Genomic DNA, 9795 nt, shown 5'->3' on the forward strand with positions numbered 1-9795 from the left:
CTGACATTAGGTTAACTATTGAGTTTTACTATAAATTACATACTGCAATTCACAAAGATAGTTTAACACTTGTTGAAATTCTTTCAGTAACTTATCTTGTCTCTCTCTTCTCTGAACACCTATGGACCCAGAACTTAATTGAGCGTGTTGTTCATTTTAGAGACCTATTTTGTAATTTGACAAAAGTGCTCAACACATTTGTTTAATTTGGCATTTAACCTTTAATTTATATATATTTTTAAAATGGGCTATTTACTTCGTTTTTCTGTTTTAATAAAATATAATCTGAAGAACAAACAATTGTGGCAATTCATATCTTGCAGTAAAATACTTTAAACTCAAGAGAAAGCAGGTTAAATGTTGAGAGGTTTTATGTTCTTACTTAGAAAATAGTCCTGATCATATGATCGATATCCTAAACAACTAACAATACTTAAATTCAGTCATTTAAATTATAAACACTTTTCCAATCTGGGAGGTAACCTCAAAGTATGCAATAATTTTGCTGTGTATTTTGTATGAAATCAAGGCATTAGAATGTATCAGAGACCACCAAAATAGAGCTTGTTCTGCAAAATAAAATCCAGGGGAGCCTGGCTGGCTACTTTTTCTATTTGGCTGAATACTCCATGTGCTTGTGGAAAACACTGCATAGGTTACCCAGATGGGATCTCTGGTGAAGGGCACCAGGGCGATTGAGAAGAGTAGCCCCCTTTCTTCATCAGAGCCTCTGTCCTGACCTGGACGTACTTGACAATATGAAGGCAAAAAGAAGAGGAACGACCTATAGAGAGAAACAAGTATTTGTTTACTTGTATAGCTAAACAGGGCGTCTCTCCTGTCCCCTACCCCGCCTTATTCCAAGTTCTCTCATACTGAAGTGTCACAGGGGAGGGGTCAGTCTGGTGGTTCAGTCCAAGGGTTGGGGGTCAGCGATGGGCATGGTGTGCAGCACCTCGTCCAGTAGCTGGAGGGCGCGGTGTAGGTGGATCTCAATCCAGCAGGGGGTCTCCTTGATACTCGTCCGGGGGTAATCGGGACCCCAGCCCTTGACAAAGCTCATGCGCAGGATGCACAGTCTCCTCAGGTCGTCCACACCAATGCCGGCTGCTGCCGAAAGGCCTGGGTGAGGAGAGAGTGAGCCCGAGTTGGGTTCCATTACATTAATATACCTCCCCTCCTCCCTCCGTCTCAACAGTATACATCCACACTGATGAGGTATCTGAACTACAGAACTGGTATGGATTCCTACGGATCGTCAATGACTGACCGATGCTGCATTTTGATGTGATAATTCGTAAATTACTTTAGAATGGGCTATGTGAGCATTGTATATATCTATTAGAAAAGTGGTGTGAGTGATGTAACAGGTTTGAAGTTGTGTGCGAGTCAATAGCAGCCAAGTGTTCTGTCTGTGGGAGTATGTGCGTGTTGCTCAAAGGAGGGAAGTGTTGTGCTGCTTACTGATGGCGGGAGCGATGCCTCCCACGGAGCCCGGCCCAGAAATGTTCCCAGCAATAGAGGCAGCCTGAGCTGCGGCTGCCGCCTGCGCCGTCGCTGCCTGCTGCTGCATTTGCCTGTGGCACTGATGCAGGTCAAACACCTGGGAAGGGGAACAAACAAAAACCAACATATATATATATAGTGTATGTGGACACCCCTTCAAATTAGTGAATTAGACTACTTCAGCCACACCCGTGGCTGACAGGTGTAGAAAATCAAGAACACAGCCATACAATCACCATAGACAAACATTGCCACCTTTCCAACAAGTCAGTTCGTCAAATTTCTGCCATGGTAGAGCTGCCCCATTAACTGGGAATACTGTTATTGTGAAGTGGAAACATCTCGGAACCACAACCGCTCAGCCGTAGAAGTGGTAGGCCACACAAGCTCAATGAATGTGGCCGCTGAGTGCTGAAGCGCATAGCGTGTAAAAATCGTCTGTCCTCGGTTTCAACAAGTTTCAACCGAGTTTCAAACTGCCTCTGGAAGCAATATCAGCACTATAACTGTTAGTCGGGAGCTTCATGAAATGGGTTTCCATGGCTGAGAAGTCGCACACAAGCCTAGGATCACCATGCGCGATGCAGTGGTGTAAAGCTCGCTGCCATTGGACTCAGAAGCAATGAAAATGCTTTCTCTGGAGTGATGAATTATGTTTCACCATCTGGGAGTCCGACGGATGAATATGGGTTTGGTGGATGCCAGGAGAACGCTACCTGCCCCAATGCATAGTGGCAACTGTAAAGTTTGGTGGAGGATGAATAATGGTATGGGGCTGGTTTTCATGGTTCGACCTAGGCCCCTTAGTTCCAGTGAAGGGAAATCTTAACACTACAGCATACAATAACATTCTAGAATATTCTGTGCTTCAACTTTCTGGCAACAGTTTGGGGAAGGCCTTTCCTGTTTCAGCATGACAATGCCCACGTGCACAAAGCGAGGTCCATACAGAAATGGTTTGTTGAGATCGGTGTGGAAGAACTTGACTGGCCTGCAGAGCCCTGACCTCAACCCCATCTAACACCTTTGGGATGAATTGGAACGCCGACTGCAAGCCAGGCATAATCACCCAACATCAGTGCCTGACCTCACTAATGCTCTTGTGACTGAATTGAAGGAAGCGCAGCAATGTTCCAACATTTGTGGAAAGCCTTCCCAGAAAAGTGGAGGCTGTTATAGCAGCAAAGGGGGGCCAACTCCATATTAATACCAATGATTTTGGAATGAGATAATCGAGCAGGTGTCCACATACTTTTGGTCATGTAGTGTACATTTACTACCAGCGACATGCAATTCACAGCTTGGACACCAGGGGGTGGATAACAACACAATGAACACATTGGTAAAGCTAAGCAAACAGAGGAGTTGGGACCTCCCTTGATGTAGGCGCTGGGGTAGATCTTGTGCACGGCGTCGCCGGGGGCACGGCCGGCTTCCCTGTCCAGGTAGTAGCTCTGTACAAACACTGCGTGGTCGCTATGGCAACGAACCCACACATCCCCTTCACCTTTGCACTCCAGCTGGATTCCCTTCCCGATGTGGAGCCTTGAAGTGAAAAAAAAACCAGCAGTTATTATCAGTGGGGTGACCAAATACTCTTCTGGCAATGTCATGAATTCACCTCCATTCAGAGCTAGAAGCTCATCATAGTTAAACGGTAAGGGGGGTAGTAGGCTGGGACGCCGTACCTGGCTCTTTCAATGGCCTCTGTCCGGTGCACGTTGCTCAGCTGGCCCAGACAGAAGCGGTCTCCACCCGAAGGGTCCACGTAGCCATCCACGGTCACGACAGGGCAAGTGGAGGGCACCTTGAAGGTCTCGCCCACCTGCACGTCCATCTCAAAGTAAGCGGTGGAGCACCAGTAATCGGGCGCTGCAACAGACCACAGCAACAACACCCCAAACTCAGTCCTCTCCAGACCCACTTATGGCACTCTTAACATCTTGTCGGGTGAATATAGGTGTTGTACTTCACTTACTTGGATGGTTGGATATGGGGGGCTGGAAGCCATGCTCGTTGTGCACAGGCCCTACGAAGGTGACATGAAAGCAGCAATGTTAAATCTTGGAACGTAACTCCTTCAACCCAGTTCTGAGTTGCGGGCATTATATGTTCTAAAAGTGAAATGCATGTTCTACTACTACAGAGAGTAATCTTGATGGTGGCATGGACTCACAGTAGTGCCCTGGATGAGGCATGGGTGGGTGGTGTTGCAGGTGCCCATTCTGATGGTGAGGCATGTTGGGCATGAAGCTGCTGTTTCTCGTCCAGGTGGAGGTGGCATCTGTAAGGGCACAGGTGGATTCTTCCAGATGAGAATTGTAGGGAGAGCCACACTTCGACACTGTCCATACAGCTAGTAAATAAGCTGCGATACATTTCAAAGAGGGTCTGGGAAAGTCGGGGTGTAAATAATAGCCAACTAGCGGCAAAAGAGAAAGTGACCACAGGTGGGCAACAAAATGAGTTTGACATTACTGTGAGATGACTAATTTAGGGGTGTTGTCCTCTTCTGTCAACAAGCCACAAGTAGATAAGCTGTAGCCAAATATACCACCCAAACCTTGCCTATGACCTCTAATGATTTGGGTGAGGAGGATACAAAGAGCCATAAAATTAGGGGAGATAAAGTGGATAGGGTGGTGGAGTAGGCCCTCACTTCCAGATCCAACAGAGATGCTGGGGAAGGCGGAGGTGGTGCAGGCATCAGCGAGGGGCAGCAGGCCAGCGGTGCTGAAGGGCTCCGAGGGGGGCCCAACTCGGCTGGAGGGAGGATGCTGGATGGTTTGGAGGGAGTGACCCCCGTCCATGGGGGGCAGCTGGGGCTGGCCGTCAAAGTCGTACTCATCTTTAACCATCAGTCCCAGGCTGGTAGCTGAGAGCACATAGAGAGCAGCAGTCATGATACAAGTCAACAACAAACAAAACATACATTAACAGAAGATAATTCCGTTAAAAAAGTATACAACTATCAAAACGGAGGTAACTTACCTGTGCTGGTAAGAGTCAAGCTTGATAGGTCTGTGAAATAAAATGAAAAAGATCACTCAAAAGAGTTAAACAGTAATAAAAATAAACTAACCCCAGAGGCATCAGTGCACTCACCAATACCCGGAGACACCACCCGGTCATAGTGGTAGGGGTTCACGCAGACGTTGTCACACTTCAGGTCAAACGCAAACTGGCAGTATTTGACATGCTTCAGTTCATTTTTATGCAGATCGGGCCATCTCCACAACCGAGTGTAGATCACGTGGGGGAACCCTTTACGCCCTGCTACCTGAGAACATAAAATTAAACCCATTGATTTAACTAAATAAATACTTTCTTCTTCACCCAAAAGTGCTAACAGGTCTCATACCCTATACTTTTCACCTTTACAAGATCCCCACTCATAATGCCATCTCATCTCACCATTTTAACCTTTGCCGCTTATCCCAGGGGTGTATTCACTAGGTTCACTAAGAACCAAAGAAGCAAACGGGACTAACTTGAACAATGACAAAGGATCGTTTTGGTTGCAAAACATTTTCTGTTACTACATGTTTTGCTTCGGTGTGCACTAGTAAATACACCCTTGATCCCCAGATAGTGGTGTACTCCCTACCTGCAGGCGGCCATCCAGAGTCCGCTGGATGGTGACACACTTGCTGGGGTGAGCTCCATTGGTGGTGATGGCTGTGATAAGGGAGTCCAGTTCATCCTTCTTCTCCTTCAGCTTTTTCACTAGACTTTCTATTGCTCGCTTGGCAAAGGTCTCACTCTCTGCCCCTTGCCTATGACACATCAAGCTGTGTACAATGCTCAGGCAAGCGTCGTTACTCGTAGGCATGTTGGTGATAGACATCCTGAGGACCACTAGAGTATACTACTCCGTATAGGCAATAAATAAATTTCTCCAAACTATAAATGTTGCTGTTTTGTCTTGTTTATAGTGTGGAGCAACGCATAAGAAAGATTTCGATATGAGAGGGTGTTTGTTTCCTCTCCAGTCACTGTCACTCTGGTTGTCCAGTTGTCCAAGTCATCCCAGAACAAAATTAAATGGATAGTCACACTTGCTGTGCCCCCAAAACCCACCGCTTCAAGGGCTAGGATTAAGGGAAAAAGAGGACAAGAGTGGGTTATTATGGCACTGTACATACACTGAACAAAAAATATAAACGCAACATGAAACCAACACTTTACATGAAAAAAAAGATCCCAGAAATGTTCCATATGCACAAAAAGCTTATTTCTCTCAAATTTTGAACACAAATTTGGTTACATCCCTGTTAGTGAGCTTTTCTCCTTTGCCAAGATAATCCAGCCACCTAACAGGTGTGGCATATCAAGTGCTGGAGACAATAAAAGGCCAGTCTAAAATGTGAAGTTTTGTGACAACACAATGCCACAGATCTCTCCAATTGAGGGAGCGCACAATTGGCATGCTGAATTCAGGAATGTCCACCAGAGCTGTTGCCAGAGAATTTAATGTTAATTTCTCTACCATATGCCACCTACAACATCTTTTTAGAGAATTTGGCAGTACATCCAATAGGCCTCACAACCGCAGACCACGTGTAACCTCGCCAGCCCATGACCCCCAAGTCCGGCTTCTTCACATGCGGGATTGTCTGAGACCAGCCACCCGGACAGCTGATGAAACTGTGGGTTTGCACAACTTAGGAATTTCTGCACAAACTGTCAGAAATCTCAGGGAAGCTCATCTGTGTGCTCAGTGTCCTCACCAGGGGCTTGACCTAACTGCAGTTTGGCGTCGTAACTTACTTCAGTGGGCAAACACTTTAGATGGCCACTGGCACCCTGGTGAAGTGTGTTCTTGACAGATTAATCCCGGCTTCAACTGTACCGAGCAAATGGCAGGCAGCGTGTATCGAGTCATGTGGGCGAGCGGTTTGCTGATGCCAACGTTGTGAATAAGAGTGCCCCATGGTGGTGGGGTTATGGTATTGGCAGGCATAAGCTAAGGACAATGAATACAATTGCATATTAATTGATTGCAATTTGAATGCACATAGATAGTGCCGAGATCCTGAGGCCCATTGTCATGCCATTCATCCGCCGCTATCACCTCATGTTTCGGCATGATAATGCACGGCCCCATGTCACAAGGATCTGTACACAATTCCTAGAAGCTGAAAATGTCCCAGTTCTTCCATTGCCTGCATACTCACCAGACATATAACTCATTGAGCATGTTTGGGATGGTCTGGACTGACGTGTACAACAGTGTGTTCCAGTTCCCGCCAATATCCAGCAACTTCGAGCTTCCATTAAAGATACTGACTTTTTTTTTAAAGGTATTTGTGACCAACATATCTGTATTCCCAGGGCCTAATGAATTTATTTCAATTGACTGATTTTCTTATATGAACTGTAACTCAGTAACATATTTTAAATTCTTGCATGTTGCATTTAGATTTTTGTTCAGTGTATTTGACCAATATCGCATAAGAAAAAAGAACCCCACACACCGCTCTCGATAGGTAAAGCTTATTAAAGAGCAGTGATACTATCGGACTCGAGGGCCTTCCTTAGAGCTTTTGTGAGTTTAAAATGTGCACCCTTATGTAGACATAGCTCCACACACATCTGTTCCAATGCATCGAATGAGGTTCGAGTCGAGGGGGAAAAAAGTGCTACCAAATATAACAATGTGCATTTCATATATATTCTAATAAAAGGTGTGTACATAAAACGTATTAAACACGTCTGTAAAACCACAATGAGGACATCTCAAGAAACACATCAGAGTAATCAGAAATGGGGGCATTAATTCATGTTCACATTTACAACATAACATACATAGGCATTTCATCACTAAGATCTTTAGGAAATGATGTTTGGAGGGTGAAAATCCCAAAACATTATCCTTTGCTCAGATTATTATTTATATCACCTCCTCTTGTCTGATATGTCAACTTTCTCTATGCCACAAAATCTAAAAAGGTAGAAATGTAATGTCTTTGGTCATTAAAATGTACTGTACAGTGAAATATAAGTATGCCCCCAATTCAACCCTTACAAAAGAGATGGCAGTTTTGAAACTGCGGTAAAAATGCAGTAACAGCAGTCGACAGTGGTATTTTGGAAGCAGTAATTGCAGTTATACTGAACTGTAACTGCAGTTACACATATTTATATTTATGATGCAGTATTTGCAACATACTCGGAGTATACTCATACTCTAAGTGCAATCTTTTTTGTAAGGGAATTCTGATGTCTAATATAGCCACAGTGTGATTTCAACATTCGTTTTTCTAAGTCAAATTATGTAATTATCTTTTGTTCAATTTATATGGCAACATTCCAAACTTGTTTAACATTATCTAGATCAAATGTGCAACGATTCCACTATTTGTATCCACTTGCATCACCTTCAAATGGAGGGACGTATTTTGAAGGCAACCACAAATTCCAGTGACTAATCCTTATTGTGTCTAGCATCACATAGGTCAAAACTACTATTGTGGCCGACTTGGGTCAAATCACGTCTAACATTACAGCTAAATTAGCGGACTAAACTCCACGGTGAAGGATGCTTCTGATCAACTGCCACGGAGTGGAGTTTAGTCAGCTATTTCAACAGTAGCTAGTTACGGTAACTAAAGTAACCCAATGCACAATAATAAAACATTATCTGGTAGTCGGTCACAAGATGCTATTGTTGCTACAACCAGTTAGCTAACGTGCTGGCTTTGGCTTCTCAAAACGAAGATGTCAACAGAAATTAGCTGTTATTCTCAGTCCAAATGTTCACATGGTCTTGATAACATAGCTAACGTTAGCTAACTATCCACTGTTATTTTGCCTGATATTAATCAAAAGCAGTTTAAGCCCGTCGATTAAGCTATTTCGCTGGCTAGCTGGTAGGCAGGCTGCACTAGCTTCCCAAACTACGCTAGCCTCCCGTCTCGGCCTCATTCACATACCCTGCAAACGCGGTATTTCTGCTCTTGCATTTGCGCTCGAATTGTGCTGATCGTCCGTGCTTCTTTGTTCGATCATTTAAAATAACATAAGGAAATCATTTGAATTTCAAAATAAACGTAGATAAACATCAGATAAATTGGATAACAAAACACGGATTTGTATCAGCGCTTCTCGTTCCCAGCAATTTCCTCCAACATGGCGCTTTTGCGCATGGGCAACATTATGTAATATAGCACTCACAACAGTGAACAGCCAGGGGAAGATAAAAATGATGGTTAGGGAGAAATCAACCTTACGGACACTAGGTGTCGACATATACCCACAGATCAAATAGACTTTCAACAGTACTTGATAGAGCTTGCTGCACTGATGGAAAATATAACTATTTAACATGATTTGCATATTATCTGGGACATTTTGGATCTTTTAGACACATTAATACGTCTATGCCCCCCCTCTCCTCTTTTTCACCGCTGCCACTCTCTGTTGGTTTCATCTATGCATAGTCAATTTAATAACTCTACCTACATCTACAATTGAAGTGATACGTTTTCATACACTTTGGTTGGAGTCATTAAAACTCGTTTTTCAACCATTCCACAAATGTCTTATTGACAAAATGTAGTTTTGGAAAGTCGGTTAGGACATCTACTTTGTGCAAGACACAAGCAATGTTTCCAATAATTGTTTACAGACAGATTATTTCACTTATAATTAATTCACTGTTTCACAATTGCAGTGAGTCAGAAGTTTACATATACTAAGTTGACTGTGCTTTTACAGCTTGGAAAATTCCAGAAAATTATGCCATGGCTTTAGAAGCTTCTGATAGGCGAATTGACATAATTTGAATCAATTGGAGGTGTACCTGTGGATGTATTTCAAGACCTACCTTCAAACTCATTGCCTCTTTGCTTGACATCATGGAAAATCAAAAGAAATCCACCAAAAATTGGAGACCTCCACAAGTCTGGTTCATCCTTGGTAGCAATTTCCAAAGGTACCACATTCATCTGTACAAACAATAGTACGCAAGTATAAACACCATTGGACCTCGCAGACGTCATACTGCTCAGGAAGGAGACGTGTTCTGTCTCCTAGAGATGAACGTACTTTGGTGCGAAAAGTGCAAATCAATCCCAGAACAACAGCAAAGGACCTTGTGAAGATGCTGGAGGACACAGGTACAAAAGTATCTATAGCCACAGTAAAACGAGTCCTATATCGACATAACCTGAAAGGCAGCTCAACAAGGAAGAAGCCATTGCTCCAAAACCGCCATAAAAAAGCCAGACTACGGTTTGCAACTGCACACAAGATCATACTTTTTGGAGAAATGTCCTCTGGTCTGAT

The 9795-nt window shown here is 43.8% G+C and overlaps 1 protein-coding gene across 1 annotated transcript; it reads right to left on the minus strand.

Moving 5' to 3' along the window:
- Nucleotides 1-201: 201 nt before the first annotated feature.
- LOC101268920 (mothers against decapentaplegic homolog 4) lies at nucleotides 202-8650 on the minus strand. The gene is made up of 11 exons (XM_021620841.2): nucleotides 8442-8650; nucleotides 5114-5597; nucleotides 4612-4786; nucleotides 4498-4527; nucleotides 4166-4381; nucleotides 3683-3790; nucleotides 3485-3535; nucleotides 3195-3378; nucleotides 2883-3051; nucleotides 1465-1603; nucleotides 202-1122 (listed from the first exon to the last, which is right to left on the minus strand). Exons 2-11 carry the CDS (start codon nucleotides 5351-5353, stop codon nucleotides 911-913), a joined length of 1524 nt encoding a protein of 507 aa, XP_021476516.2. The 5' UTR covers nucleotides 5354-5597; nucleotides 8442-8650; the 3' UTR covers nucleotides 202-910.
- Nucleotides 8651-9795: the final 1145 nt, after the last annotated feature.

This window comes from Oncorhynchus mykiss, chromosome 11 (genome assembly GCF_013265735.2).
Source record: "Oncorhynchus mykiss isolate Arlee chromosome 11, USDA_OmykA_1.1, whole genome shotgun sequence".
NCBI classification, from domain to species: domain Eukaryota; kingdom Metazoa; phylum Chordata; class Actinopteri; order Salmoniformes; family Salmonidae; genus Oncorhynchus; species Oncorhynchus mykiss.

What these genes read in the sequence shown, in the direction of transcription:
- LOC101268920 (XM_021620841.2), bottom strand. Translation starts at nt 5,353, where the DNA reads ATGTCTATCACCAACATGCCTACGAGTAACGACGCTTGCCTGAGCATT. An exon ending in CTTGACTCTTACCAGCACAG is followed by an intron (nt 4,382 to 4,497) that starts GTAAGTTACCTC and finishes ATGTGCTCTCAG; the next exon opens with CTACCAGCCTGGGACTGATG. An exon ending in CATCTCTGTTGGATCTGGAA is followed by an intron (nt 3,791 to 4,165) that starts GTGAGGGCCTAC and finishes GTGCCCTTACAG; the next exon opens with ATGCCACCTCCACCTGGACG.